General features: G+C 37.0%; 1 protein-coding gene across 3 annotated transcripts in view; it reads right to left on the bottom strand.

Annotated features, from left to right (window-relative positions):
* The window catches only part of LOC130895676 (myosin-VIIa), a 52,683-nt gene that overhangs the window by 17,038 nt on the left and 20,429 nt on the right, over positions 1–15,216 (bottom strand). For all 3 annotated transcript variants that reach the window (XM_057803134.1, XM_057803133.1, XM_057803136.1), the window contains exons 5-18: positions 13,224–13,392; positions 12,953–13,165; positions 12,524–12,702; positions 10,414–10,643; positions 10,142–10,358; positions 9,856–10,084; positions 9,713–9,798; positions 7,817–8,771; positions 7,399–7,624; positions 4,950–7,328; positions 4,550–4,874; positions 3,885–4,139; positions 3,371–3,828; positions 2,165–2,398 (exon numbers count right to left, since the gene is read on the bottom strand). In XM_057803134.1, coding sequence (XP_057659117.1) covers positions 2,165–2,398; positions 3,371–3,828; positions 3,885–4,139; positions 4,550–4,874; positions 4,950–7,328; positions 7,399–7,624; positions 7,817–8,771; positions 9,713–9,798; positions 9,856–10,084; positions 10,142–10,358; positions 10,414–10,643; positions 12,524–12,702; positions 12,953–13,165; positions 13,224–13,392 — 6,155 coding nt within the window. The remainder of the gene's footprint in view (positions 1–2,164; positions 2,399–3,370; positions 3,829–3,884; positions 4,140–4,549; positions 4,875–4,949; positions 7,329–7,398; positions 7,625–7,816; positions 8,772–9,712; positions 9,799–9,855; positions 10,085–10,141; positions 10,359–10,413; positions 10,644–12,523; positions 12,703–12,952; positions 13,166–13,223; positions 13,393–15,216) is intronic.

The following is a 15,216-nucleotide window of genomic DNA, read 5'->3' on the forward strand; positions in this document are numbered from 1 at the left end:
TAAGCAGATCCAAACGTCCTTATTGACGAAGACCGTGGCGAAAAAAGTTGATTAATCTGCCGTCAACTTTAATCTTAAGTTGAAATAGAGTTTTCGAATTTCTTTTCGTTATTTTGAAGACCTAGGAATACGAAAAAAAAATGTTTTCGATGATAATATTAGTTAGATTCAAAATGGGGATCTAGAAGAATCAAAATGTCGGAAAATTTGTGTTCGCGAATATCTGAATACGGCTCTGTTTAATATATCGGTATTAGAATGCGTTTTTTAAATGGTATCGAGATGAGTGTGAAGAACGGTTTCTATAAAAGTGAAAACATCTTAATTCGAGAGAAATCTCATAAGGATCGTTAATAATTAATAGAATATGTACCTAATTGCTGCTAAAAAATTTTAATTACGCGTTTACAATTATAATTCTTGGTGCTTGTTTGTTGTTGTGTATCGATTAACACATTTTCCAACAAAATCAGTTCGATTTTATTGACTTTTCACCCATAATTAATCGAAATATTTCTATATCTGACCGGTATTCCAACTTGTAGGTTAACAAGACGTAATTTTCTATAGAAAAACGAGAATTAAAACTGATAATATCAACGCTAACCGTATGGTTCAATTAGAATCTCAATAATTAATCCCGTTCAATACATAATTGTTTAGAATTTATAAATATACCAAGCGAAACGCACTCTCTTGGTTCATGAGCACAACTAACACGTTCATAGATTTGACGGTAGATAACACTAGCGGCTACGGCGTCCAACCAATCGCAGAACAGCTTCGACATAACATAGTGCATACGTGAGTACATCCGGGTTGGATGCCAACCAATAAAAACTCATTTCTCGTTGTGACGCACTAAAGTGTTTTAAATGAAAATATGGACACGAGAAAGCTGTGCGCAAGATGGATGAAACAAAAACTATCAACTGCAAATTTTATGCAACGTTTGAGCGAAGAAATCAAGTAAAACCCGGTCTGCATTTCATGAAGACAATGCTGTCTAAACGATGTGGTTGATCTATGGTATGAACAAAATTGCGCATTCCTGAATCTAGAGGTTCCTCTGCGTCCCAAAAACGATCATAATCTCCTTCTTCATGTGAGGAAATAGAAAGAAGTCCGCAGAAGAGTACGATGGACCATAAATGACAATTATAGCAGATTGAACCAAGAATTGGATTCCAGAGTAGCGGCAGAACCAACTGGACGTTGAAGCAACCGCTTTCTGATGGATGATTCCATAATTGTCGAAGTCGATCAACATTATCTTGACCTTAGTCTATTGATAGCGATACTTTTTAGGTGGGAATGCAATTTCTTCGATTTCCGCTTGTAATCCGGAATTGGTAGCACCAGGTCCCGTCGCCTGTGGACAATACGCTCCATTTACACCTGGTAATGATATCTCCAGCGGTTTCCATTCGATTTGCTTTTTTTTTCGCTGCGTTGTCGTCTAATTTCAAAAAGGAATTATGTCTATAATGATTTAAACCGTATTCTGGTAAGGAAGCAGGACTTGTATTGACTATTCGCAAGCCAAAATCGAGTATGTTCAAGTCCTAGTTCCTGGAGGTTTAGTGTCCAAAGGGTGGCTAGCAGAATCTGCGTAATCGTCTGCCATACCTATCGTCTTAAGGTGGTAATTGACGGGGCAATGACCTGTCGGAAGACCCACCACCAGTTTGATGTCGTTTCGATCGAATTAGTAACTTAAAGAGGAAAGCAAAGGAAGGGAAAGGAAGGGAAAGAAAGGAAGGGAAAGGAAGGGAAAGGAAGGGAAAGGAAGGGAAAGGAAGGGAAAGGAAGGGAAAGGAAGGGAAAGGAAGGGAAAGGAAGGGAAAGGAAGGGAAAGGAAGGGAAAGGAAGGGAAAGGAAGGGAAAGGAAGGGAAAGGAAGGGAAAGGAAGGGAAAGGAAGGGAAAGGAAGGGAAAGGAAGGGAAAGGAAGGGAAAGGAAGGGAAAGGAAGGGAAAGGAAGGGAAAGGAAGGGAAAGGAATGGAAAAGAAGAGAAAGGAAGGGAAAGGAAAGCAAATTTTTTTTTTCTTTTCTTTTTTTTTCTTGAGCGTACAAACTACTAGCAACCTACGATACTTTTTGAACATGCTGTATCCGCGGTCGAATAGGAAAAAAAAATTGTTTAAAGCATTAAAGATACTCACCTTTCTATTTTCGTTACAGAACCTCATGACAATTTCAGATAGCTGTTGAGCTCTCGGTGTATACAAATTTAACTTTCCTTGCGGTATGTCTAAGATGATGTTCGTTGGTCTTGGAGCCGTGCACGATGAAATTTCCGATAAAGAATAAGAATTCAACACCTGAAGAGTATTTTGTTCTTTCTTGACCAAATGAATGCCCCAATGAGATATAGCCACAAATTGTATATCGGACAACTGGAACAATAAAGAACATATTGATGATTTCTTGTATTCAACTGCATCAATTTACTAAAATGTACTTATTCTACACTAGTGATTTCTACAAATCCACCTCTCTCAGATGAGACGTCGCACTTAGGATCCTAACTAATTGAGAGCTTCTTTCTTTCCTTTCCTTTCCTTTCCTTTCCTTTCCTTTCCTTTCCCTTCCTTTCCCTTCCTTTCCCTTTCTTTCCCTTCCTTTCCCTTCCTTTCCCTTCCTTTCCCTTCCTTTCCCTTCCTTTCCCTTCCTTTCCCTTCCTTTCCCTTCCTTTCCCTTCCTTTCCCTTCCTTTCCCTTCCTTTCCCTTCCTTTCCCTTCCTTTCCCTTCCTTTCCTTTCCTTTCCTTTCCTTTCCATTCCTTCCCCTTCTTTTCCTCTTTAAGTTACTAATTCAGTCGAAATTCAATCACATTGACGGTCGGTCTTCCGACAGGTTAAATACCATCTCAACACGATAGTCATGGTAGAGGACGAATACGCAGATTCCGTGAGCTAGTCTTTGGACATTAAAACCCCAGGAACTAGGTCTTGAACATACTCGAACGCATCAGATTTCGGTAATGAGTTTTCTCCAAAAATGTGCAAAAAATTGGCCATTTCGAAATACTAAATCGTATCAGATGATCCATTTTTATGTCCTAGACGTGCCGACCCATAATCTGACGATCGTCTAGATATCTAATTTGTCGAAAACGTTTAATCGGGTACAAGGTACTTTCCTGTGTATTAAAATGAAATTACTGGTGTACTGATAGCCAAAACAAAGTGAATTAAATGGAGTTTATCGGACCGCATCGGGTGTTTACTATATAGTGACGTCATTCGCGTACAATCGATTGTTTCTGTTCACTGGAATTATATCTAATATACCGGAAAGAATACTACGAATGAATCATATAAATCGATTTAAAAAATGTTAAATTAATAGACGGAATATCGAACTTACTTGTGCAGCGCCGGATACGGGAAATAACCTAGAAAAATATAACGGCCAAGTCCTTGCCAATTCGATGACAGTCCTCTTAACGTTGGCTTTATGATTATTATTATAATTGTCGGCGGTGATTCCGTATCCCGACAACATATTAATCCCGGCTCTCTTTTCGCTCTGAGTCAATCTTATACAAGGCGTTAAGCCGTAAACGTCCATAACTACTTGGCAGAATATCAAATGCATGGTAGTGAGATGACCTAGTGGTTCAGATGGCGAAAATACTTCTTTGCGTACCCTCAGTAACCACGGTACGCGATTGTAAGTGACGCAGGCCGTCGTGCCGGGCGGAAGGAGACTGGAAGCTGCGGTTTTTGGCGATTTTTCTTTTTCCTGGTGCGCCGGTTGCGTGGTAATAGGAGATTTAGTTGGTGGTGTTTGAATTGGACGCATGAATTCCGGCCAATCGTTCACTGAAATAAAAATAAAAATAAAAATCAAACGAATACTTTAACCGAGTTTAACTTACCTTCCGGTTTATCGATTTTATCCAAAAATTGTACGGATCCCGTGGAATGTTTCTTTTCCCTTTCCTGCGCGCTTTTCGATAGCATGTGAGTTTTGAAAGTCGGTGGTCGTTCCATCGATTCCTGATTAGATGCTTTTCGTACTTTTCTATTTTTCTCGAATTTCATTTCGTTTCTATCCCACATTTCCATCATGTGTTTAGCGTCCATCGATGTGTTCGTCGTAGTTTCCCCCAAATCCCAGCTATCTCTTCGTCCTAAAAATAAAATTATACAAAATAAATACACTAGTGAGCCCCGTTGTTCGTCAGTACAAAAAAAGGGGTTGCTCGCAGGGTTGGGGTTAATTTGGGGCCGGTAGCTCGCTTCTTTGGCTCGAGGTTAGCTACCTTAAATCTTCTCCTGATTATCCGGCCGCTCGCACCCTCTCCTAGTATTTTTCTTGGAATTGAACACCGGTTAATGACTTTTGTTGAATTTTTCTTTTTTTATACGTGTTTTCATCACGATAATTAAGTCTAACTCGTAATTTTCATTCTATAATGCAGTTTCCCTGATGTCGGAAAGAGTTTCCATTATCAAATTTGCTGTAATCCCCGATATTCTAATTTTTGTTCAAACTAGTCAGCAAATACTACCGGTCTTGGTATATTTGTATTTAACTTACCGTCTCTTTTGTCTTTGGTCCATTCTTGTCCATCATCTGTAGTATCTTGAGTAATATTACTTTGTACATCCCAGTTGGTGCTGAAGGAGTTCCTTTTGGAATTATCCTGATTAATCAAATTCTGGTGAACGCCGAAAGTGTCTCTATCTTGTCTTTGAAGCATAAATGAGGATTCCGGTTGATTATGGGGACGTATTACTGGCGGTGGAGGAGCCGGTCCTAAAGGCGCCGGAGGAAGAGAAGGTGGACCGACGGGTGGAGGTGGCGGTCCCGGTTTCCAATTGGAACTACCCCAACTTTGCGATGTTGGAGATTTGGTACCGTTCTATGGACAAAGAATGACAAGTTGATAAAAAAGTGGATGTATTAGAGATGAATGTAGTTTATTTTTCGTACTTACATTCAAAGGAGTCTCCGGACTAGATTTTCCACTATCATCTCTAGAATCATCTCCCCATCTACCCGTAAGTTGTTGCTCCAACATCATCTTACGGGTATCCTCCAATTTATTAACGGCTCTAGTAGGTTTATCGGTGCTGCTAGACGATCTAACAGAATGATTCGCCGTTACCATCTCTAATCTTTTCTTCATTTCCGAACTCAATTTGAGTTTACCTACAGATCCGGGAGACGGTCTAGCCGCTCCGATTTCGAACGCCCTTTTAGTATTAGCTTTCGGCGTTTTTTCGTTTTCTCTTGGAGGCGATTCGAATTCTATTTCCTCCCATTCGTTTCTGGTATAATTGTGCCCGTTAATCACCGTTAACGATTGATCTTTATTTGGTGTTAGTTTACGTTGATGCTGCCTCATTTTGAAGTGCATGAAATCTTCGCTGGATTCCGAATTGACGCAATCTTTTGGCGGAGGCCATCTCCATTTACCGATTCGTACGGTTTTAGCTCTACCGTACGGATCCAGAAACGGTCTAACTTCGTTGGGATCGGTGGCTTCTAACGGTGGAGGCATCGGGGGTGGCGGCGGCGGAGGTGGTATACTACCGTTTTTACTCTGGTTAGAATCCGAACTAGCTTTACGTGATTTAAAATCGTTATTTGGCGAACTGGATTTTCTAGTATTATTAATTTTGAAACTAGATTTTCTTTGTTGATTACTGGGTTGATGTACTTGCGCTTTGACTGTAGTAGTTATTGAATCGTTAACGTCGCTGGATAAAGAGTTCTGTTGACTTAATAATTGTTGTAGAGCTTGATTTTGCGCTAGTAGTTGTTGTTGGATTTGGATATTTTGAGCCATGGCTGATTGTAGGAACGCCCTTTGTAAATTCTGTTGGAAAGCGGCTATATCGGTACCGTTTTGTTGTAAACCCGGTATGTTAAATAAAGGCATTAAACCTTCTTGCGTAGGACTCAAAAGAGGCATCATTAATTGCGAGGAGTTTACCATAGGCGAAGATATTGGAGGTAAAGCGTAACTCGAGGTACTGGCGTCTCCTTGAGTAGTTCCTCCACCTTTTATGCTATCTATCAAATTTTTTTCTGTGAGATTTTTCACGCTGTCGTTGATAAATATCGGTTTGAAAAGATCGCTGATATAATCGTCTACGTTATCGCCGTTTTTATTTTTGCTAGTTAAATTTTCTACTTCTTTATCTAAAGCTGCGTTATCTCCGTTACCTTTACCGAATTTATCGCCTCCTCCTTTAACTTTATCGATAATTCTATTTGTTTCCGACATATTTATATCGTCGATAACTAAATCGTCAAAAATATCGTTTAAGAAAGTACCTAAATTATTATTTTTACTATCAACTGTGGTAGCAATATTTTCTGATACGTTATCTAGAAATTTATCTAGTATATGTTCGTCGTATTTGGATCCGATTAAATTTCCTCCTTTAACACTAGCTGCTATCGATCTAGCATCACTCAATTCATCTAGATTACCATCTAGTACCGGACTGAATAATTCGTCTAAGAATTGATCGACGTCCGAAGCTTGACTTGGTACTCTAACTCTTCTCACGTGACTTGCCAGACTTGGTGCTTCGCTGGTATCGGACATAGCCGAGCTTCTGATTCCGCCGAATTCTGATTTTTCGATGTGGGCTTTACTGGAATGGGAACCGGGCGGCGCTTTTTTACCGGCGTAAGACGATTTGATATATCTCGGACCACCCCTATGGGAAGTACTGACACTAGATACATCGGGGTATTCGAATTCTTCTTGTTTAGGAAGGTAAGTCGGTGGAGATATAACCGGTTTGATTAGACTCAGTTGTTCGACTGAATGGTATCTTTCGTTTAGTTTAGAAGATTGACTCAAACCTAGATCGGCTAGCGGATTCGGTTCTGGTTCGCTTAGAAGATTATCTAAGCTTCTAGATCTGGCTTTCTCTATGTCGAAATATCTTTCGTTGAGAGCCGAGTTTCTGGATAAAGCGTCGTGTGAGGTTTTTCTTGACGTAGGCGGTGGAGGTCTGGAATATTCTTTTGAAGACTTTCTGGACGGAGTAGCTTGAATCGGGGTAGAATGCCTGTTGGAAGATAATTTCCTTTCTCGATTCGTTGGAGGTTCCGGAGGTGGTACTTGAGGTCTGGCCGGCGAATGTGAAGTATTTGGCGATTCTGGTTGTCGTTTAGAACCGAATTTGAGCTTCGTCGATTTAGGAATCGGAAATGCCGGACATAATTCTAGTTCGGAAACTAAATCGAATACGTAATCTAAACCGCTGCCTTCTGTTACGACTGATGAATCGTCCATTACGATCGTCCATCCATCCGAGTTGGCTCCTAGAGAAGATACGGCTAAAGAAGCGATCTAAAACAAAAAAAAAAAAACGCATTTAAACAAAAATTGGTGCTCGAGGAATCAATTTTGGTTTATTTACTTCTTCGCAAGTTGACCAAGAATCGACGTTAACTGTAGCAATACTTTTATCGGGTAGAGTTAGAGTTAAAGCTGTGTTATAACCTTGACGTACGCTTCTCCATTCTAATAGACTGGGGGGGTAAGTACGAGCGTGTGGGGATCTCTGAAAACCCCTTGTGATTTTCCTTTGGAGGGTTTCTTTGATGTTATCGGGGACATGATCGCCGATGTATTTGAGGAGGTACCTATGGGGTGAAAAGTAACATATTTATTCTTGAAAAACACTACCAATCAAAGCTCCTTTTCAGAGTACAAGTGTACTCAATGGAGAGGATCTCTAGATTCATTGATCTAAGCTACTGAGATGAGGTGAACTGATCATGGATCATGGGGTGGACGAAAACTTGGTGATTTTTAGCGGACTTTGAATTACTTACTTGTGTAAGGAAGGACTGGGCTGGAAACAACTGACGCAGTGCGCCATCAGTTGGCAAACTCTTTCGGAATTTTCGTTTTGATGTATTTGATTACACAGTTGGATTAGTAGCTCGTCCCTTAAACCTTTGGAGGTTAATCCTTTATGTATGATGTAATCGGCTAGTGCTTTTTCTCTAGTGCCCGTTAATTGGAGATCATTAGACCAACGTAGTATTAGTTTGAACAAAGCTACCGCGTCTTGGAAATCTTCGTCTCTAGCTGCAGCTTTGGATAGGAAAGGAGCCGTTATCGGTTCTTTTTTCATCCTCATATCGGCTCCTTTGAAATATACCGAGGAAAATTTGGAAAATTCGTATTGGTCCAAATCGTTGGGTAATATTAGAGGCGGCGATGTACCTGTAACTCCACCCAGAACTTTCATTAGACTTTTTTCGGTATGGGGAGGTGTGTAATTGTCCAATTTGGTGAAAATGAACGCCAATTCCGCCGGTATATCTAAATGGTTGACGTTTATTTTGGTATTGGACGTTTTGGCTAGCGACGCGGCAGCGGCTTGTTTTTGAGCTTGCGCTTGAAGATGAGCTTCTCTAGCGGCTCGTTGTTTCGCTCTTTCCTTAGCTATTTTTTCGGCATCTACTTTTCTCCTATATTCCGCCTTCCTTTTTTCGAATCTCTTCCTTTCCAATCTCCCTCGATGTAATGCTTGCGCTTTTATAACGCCTCTTTTCACAGTTCGGTAATTGGTTCTTTGTTTGTAGCCTTTCCAGTGTTTTTGAATCGTCACAGCGCTCGCCCTGATTTTTTTGTAATTTTTCCTAGCCAAAAATCCTCTAATGTTCTTTTGTATCAGGACTGCGGCTCCTTTCAGGGACTCTCCGCGAGCTAATTCCAATCTCCTTTCGAGGCTTTCACGTAGGAAGACTCTTGTAGCGCCCAATTGATAATCTGGTCCTTCTGAAATGGATCGAGAATAAAATAAATGAAAATTTCTAAAAAAAACTCAATCACCTAAACTCGAACAATTTTCCTTCATATTTTTTACTTTATTCACGCCCCCACGTTTAAACTTCGAAGATATTTGACACTAATCCTCGATCATTTGAGTTGACGACCTAACCACAAGACCGTTAACGCATTTTTGTTCTTGATGCGCCTTAAACGCACTCATTTACGTAAATATTTTGTTTTTTTTTTTGGATCAAGCTTTCAATGTACTACTAACTATTAATACGAACTCGTCCCCGATATGTACCGCGAAGCGGGTCCTGTCCGTTTATAATATAAGTCTAAAGCTTGGCTTGTTTACTTTCTAGAATTCTAGAAATTCCTTTATGATATATATTCGAGCTTGTTTAACATCGAGAGTAATGTAATTGAGAATAAAAATCGAAAATAATAATAAATGCAATGTTTGGGATTGAGATTCAACTTTTTTTTTTTACTTTTTTCGTTCGTATTTTTTCATCAAATCAAATAATATAAACAAAAACATTTGGAACGTTATTGGATCATGCTTATTTTTGACCTAACCTAACTTTTTAAGTTCGGTTACTGATGGCATGTCTTCTACTGAAGATTTCAGATGTTTTTGGGGGAGGCTGGGGTTGAGATGTTAAGTTGGTGAAATCCACAATATGTGGAGCCAAAAATCATCGAAATCTGATGATTTTATGAAGCTAAAAACAGAATTTAACCGAGATCAATTTTTTTAGTAAATATCAACTTACTAGTGCCATCTTTTATTTAAGTTATAAATCTTCTTTGTTTATTGTAGTACCATTTATTGGTTGATCGATTAAATCGATTAAAAGTGATTGAAAAATCGATTACATTTAAACAGACAAACTGTGAATGAAATGTTCGATTGAAATAAACTGTGGTGAATGATTTTTTACCTGTTTCTGTTGGTGGAATATGATCTAAGATAGCTCTACAAAGATCTCTGTAAGGTGCTCCTCGAGGTATTTTCACCAATAAGTATCTAAAAACAAATTTATCCAGTTTTTTCTTTATATAATTATATCAAACAATGATTTACCTATATCTATCGACAAAATGGTGGAATTTCATCCTTACAGGATAACCAGATTGTCTTATTTTAATAGTATCCAACATTCCTGTATATCTAAGTTGTTCTAGTACCACCGGCATATCGAATCTCATTGGTGCTTTGTCGCTGTTTGGTTTGACGCACCTTATAAACCACGGATTACACCTCGACATCGATTCCAGTAAAGTATGCAGACTGTCCCCGAATCTAGCAGCAACTGAAAACATTAAATACCATCTATAAAAATGATTCCTTGAGCCGGGGATGGTCTTACCAGTTGGTGTTCTGGGTTTCATTGTGACGAATCTTCCGTTGGTTCCCCTGGGAAGCGTCCTAGTTTGGATATTATGCAATAGAGGTTTAGCTATAGCACTTATTAAATCGTTTTTACTTGAAGCTATAAGTTCGATCACATCAGGTCTTAGAGCATCTCTATTTTTGTCCAAGAAACCGTCGACGGAGTACCATACTTGTCCGGCATAATGACGAATCTATTAAAATTGTAAATTAATTTTTTCGGATATCGAAAAAAGTAGTTTTACTCACCCCGAATTCTCTGGCACCGACTCTAGGTCGACAATAATTTTCGTTGAGGGCGTGGTTGTAGTGGCATTTTTCCAAAAATGAGGAATCTGACGCTTTGGGGAAGTTGCTTTCATCGTCCAGAAGATGCAGAATACCCACGGGTTTCTTTCCCAACAGGTGGATTATGGGGGTGTTGTCGTTCCATGCTAGGTTCGTCCATTCTAGTCTTTCTTTGAAATATTCTTGTTGTTCTATGTACAAAATATTATTTCACATTTACCGGTCTATTTTAATACAATCAATAAAGGAAACAATATTTATTAGTACCAATTTTCATACAATGTTGCCTTCTTGGTACAGTTTTTGGAATATTCATTCCTACGCAACATTGCCACGTTTAACTGGATTTCGGATTTGATTGGAAATAATCCAGGAAAGTTTTCTCAATACAATTTTCGTAATATTGATTTTTACGGATTGTTGCCATATTTTACAGATAATTGGACATATTTTATGGTTTCTTTTTATAATATCAATTTTCAAATAACGTTGCCAAGTTTAAATATATTCTTGAGATAATTGAAAATAAAAGATTCATAAGATTCTAACTAATATTCATGCAACGTTGCCATATTTAACTATGTTTCTGATTATTAGAAATATGAAAGTTTTCTCCATACTAGTTTTTACACAACGTTGCCGTATTTAGTAATATTTCATAGATGATTGGATAAACGTAATTCAAGCTTTCTTGATTAAGCTCTTATATTATCAATTTTCATTCAACGTTGCCACGTTTAACTGGCCCTGAGATAATTGAAAATGGATAATTCATAAGTTTCTCAAAGTTTCTTATTAATTTGCATGCACCGTTGCCATTTTTAACTATGTTTCCGATTATTAGAAATATAAAAGTTTTCTCCATACCATTTTCATATTAATTTTTACACAACGTTGCCATATTTAGTAATATTTCATAGGTGATTGGACAAACGTAATTCAAGCTTTCTTGATTAAGCTCTTATATTATCAATTTTCATTCAACGTTGCCACGTTTAACTGGCCCTGAGATAATTGAAAATGGATAATTCATAAGTTTCTCAAAGTTTCTTATTAATTTGCATGCACCGTTGCCATATTTAACTATGTTTCTGATTATTAGAAATATGAAAGTTTTCTCCATACTAGTTTTTACACAACGTTGCCGTATTTAGTAATATTTCATAGATGATTGGATAAACGTAATTCAAGCTTTCTTGATTAAGCTCTTATATTATCAATTTTCATTCAACGTTGCCACGTTTAACTGGCCCTGAGATAATTGAAAATGGATAATTCATAAGTTTCTCAAAGTTTCTTATTAATTTGCATGCACCGTTGCCATATTTAACTATGTTTCCGATTATTAGAAATATAAAAGTTTTCTCCATATCAGTTTCATATTAATTTTTACACAACGTTGCCGTATTTAGTAATATTTCATAGATGATTGGACAAACGTAATTCAGGCAGTTTTCATATTAATTTTCCTAACACGTTCAACCTATTTTCGAGATAATAAGGAATAAATTTTTTTTTTCATTTTTGATTAATAATTTATGCAATGTTGCCATGCGTAAATGAATTTTAGATGATTAGAAATAAGAAGATAAGATTTTCCAGCTATTATTTTTGTAATATCAATTCATATACAACGTAGTCACGTTTAACTACGTTTCTGAAAAGATCGGAAATAAATAATTCAGAACTTTTTTTCCCAATTTGTGATAAATTTATGCAACGTTGCCACGTTGCAACTATATTTCAGAGATCTTTAGATATATGTATTGAATACGAAGTTTTCAATTTCAAATTTGATCATACATAAATAATTAACTATGTTTATTGTAAATACATAATTCAATTTTCTAAATAAATTTTTATATAAATTTTCGTGCCACTTTTTCAAGTTTAAATATATTCCAGAGATGATTAGACATAAATCCCCTATACAGAGTTACAATGTTGTCAGATTCAGACATATTTCTTGGAAAAAAATATTTCCAAACGTGAAAAATTTTTGTACAACGTTGCCAAGTTGAACTTTGTGTCGGTAATGATTTGAAATATATAATTTTTTGGAAAGACTTACCTAATTTAAATACATGCTTATTAAAATAGAGCTGTAGAGACTCGGAGGCGAAATTTATACATAATTGCTCGAACGAATTCTCGTTGAGATTCTCGAAACCGAAAATATCCAATAGACATATTCGTGCCGCATCGTAAAGGCCGCCTTTTTGGACTATCGAGTTGATTCTAGTTACTAACCTGAGAAGAAAATAGAATTTAAATACAACGAAGGAATCTGTCAAATTTACGTCAAATGTGACAGCTTGTCAATGATAATAGGTTCTTAACTGTCACAATTCTATTGTAAATTACGATACCTAACATGTTTTAAGCCTGTTTAGCAACAAATAAGGAACGGAAGATCATCAATCGAACCCCTGGTCGATTATCGTTCGGTTGGGTTAGGTTATGTTATGAAAATAAAACGTTTCGACCCTGTATAACTTACCAATTGAACAGTACGGAATATAGCGATTTCGCAAACGCGTCTCTCGCATCTAATGCTTGGTCAATCGTTAACGGCGAATAAACTTTTTCAGCCCTCGCTTCGGTGATTCTCGATGTCAAGGCTCGTTGCAATCCCGATGAAGAAATTTGTAAAAGGTGAGCGGCCCACTTGATTTCCACTTCCGAACCAACTTCGACGCCTTCCTGACCGTGCCTGCACATCGATTATGGATAATTAAATCGATAATTAATAATCGAATAGTTTCATTTACCTAAGTTGTCTTCGATGGAAATATATGTTTCCTAAATGTAATACCGAGGCTAATATTTTAATGACTACTTCTTGTTCGGCTTCGCCTATACCCAAAACTTGCATAGCTCTTGTTAGAGCGTTCCAATCAGCTCCCGATCCTGAGTGTCCAGGTCCGCAATCTCCACCACCTAAAGACATAGAAATTGACTCGGTTGTAATGGACGGTTTGTTCTTTTAGAAATTCACAACTTTAAATTGGCAGCACTGCTTTATTTGACAGCTAATGGGGACTTTTTGGTTAGTTTGGTTTGACATTTCATTACGGATAGACTTGACACAAGATTTTACGAAAGGATTTTAGCTACAAAGCATGCTTTAATTAAATTATTTAGAAATCAACATTGTAGGTGGAATATGATTTAAAAAAAATATTTGTTTGTTTTATTATGATTTGAATTTCAGCTCAATCCTACAATTAATTTGGTAGTTATGATTTTTTGAACATGCATATAGTTTCCATCAATAATCGAACATGTTTGGTTCCCTGTATTTCCAATACTGTGTGACCCAGAAAAGTCCTGATTTTTTTCCAAGTATATCTAACTTTCCTTTATGAATCTCTATCATTTCAGCTCAATCCTACAATTATTTTGGTAGTTATGATTTTTTGAACATGCATATAGTTTCCATCAATAATCGAACATGTTTGGTTCCCTGTATTTCCAATACTGTGTGACCCAGAAAAGTCCTGATTTTTTTCCAAGTACATCTAACTTTTCTTAACAAATTTCTATCATTTCAGCTCAATCCTACAATTATTTTGGTAGTTATGATTTTTTGAACATGCATATAGTTTCCATCAATAATCGAACATGTTTGGTTCCCTGTATTTCCAATACTGTGTGACCCAGAAAAGTCCTGATTTTTTTCCAAGTACATCTAACATTCTTTAATAAATCTCTCTCATTTCAGCTCAATCCAACAATTATTTTGGTAGTTATAATTTTTTGAACATGCATATAGTATCCATCAATAATCGAATATGTTTGGTTCCCTGTATTTCCAATACTGTGTGACCCAGAAAAGTCCTGATTTTTTTCCAAGTACATCTAACATTCTTTAATAAATCTCTCTCATTTCAGCTCAATCCTACAATTATTTTGGTAGTTATGATTTTTTGAACATGCTTATGTTTCACATCAATAATCGAACATGTTTGGTGCCCTGTATTTCCAATACTGTGTGACCCAGAAAAGTCCTGATTTTTTTCCAAGTACATCTAACTTTTCTTAACAAATTTCTATCATTTCAGCTCAATCCTACAATTATTTTGGTAGTTATGATTTTTTGAACATGCATATAGTTTCCATCAATAATCGAACATGTTTGGTTCCCTGTATTTCCAATACTGTGTGACCCAGAAAAGTCCTGATGTTTTTCCAAGTACATCTAACATTCTTTAATAAATCTCTCTCATTTCAGCTCAATCCAACAATTATTTTGGTAGTTATGATTTTTTGAACATGCATATAGTATCCATCAATAATCGAATATGTTTGGTTCCCTGTATTTCCAATACTGTGTGACCCAGAAAAGTCCTGATTTTTTTCCAAGTACATCTAACATTCTTTAATAAATCTCTCTCATTTCAGCTCAATCCTACAATTATTTTGGTAGTTATGATTTTTTGAACATGCTTATGTTTCACATCAATAATCGAACATGTTTGGTGCCCTGTATTTCCAATACTGTGTGACCCAGAAAAGTCCTGATTTTTTTCCAAGTACATCTAACTTTTCTTAACAAATTTCTATCATTTCAGCTCAATCCTACAATTATTTTGGTAGTTATGATTTTTTGAACATGCATATAGTTTCCATTAATAATCGAACATGTTTGGTTCCCTGTATTTCCAATACTGTGTGACCCAGAAAAGTCCTGATTTTTTTCCAAGTACATCTAACATTCTTTAATAAATCTCTCTCATTTCAGCTCAATCCTACAATTATTTT

Source organism: Diorhabda carinulata, chromosome 6 (genome assembly GCF_026250575.1).
Source record: "Diorhabda carinulata isolate Delta chromosome 6, icDioCari1.1, whole genome shotgun sequence".
Taxonomy (NCBI): domain Eukaryota; kingdom Metazoa; phylum Arthropoda; class Insecta; order Coleoptera; family Chrysomelidae; genus Diorhabda; species Diorhabda carinulata.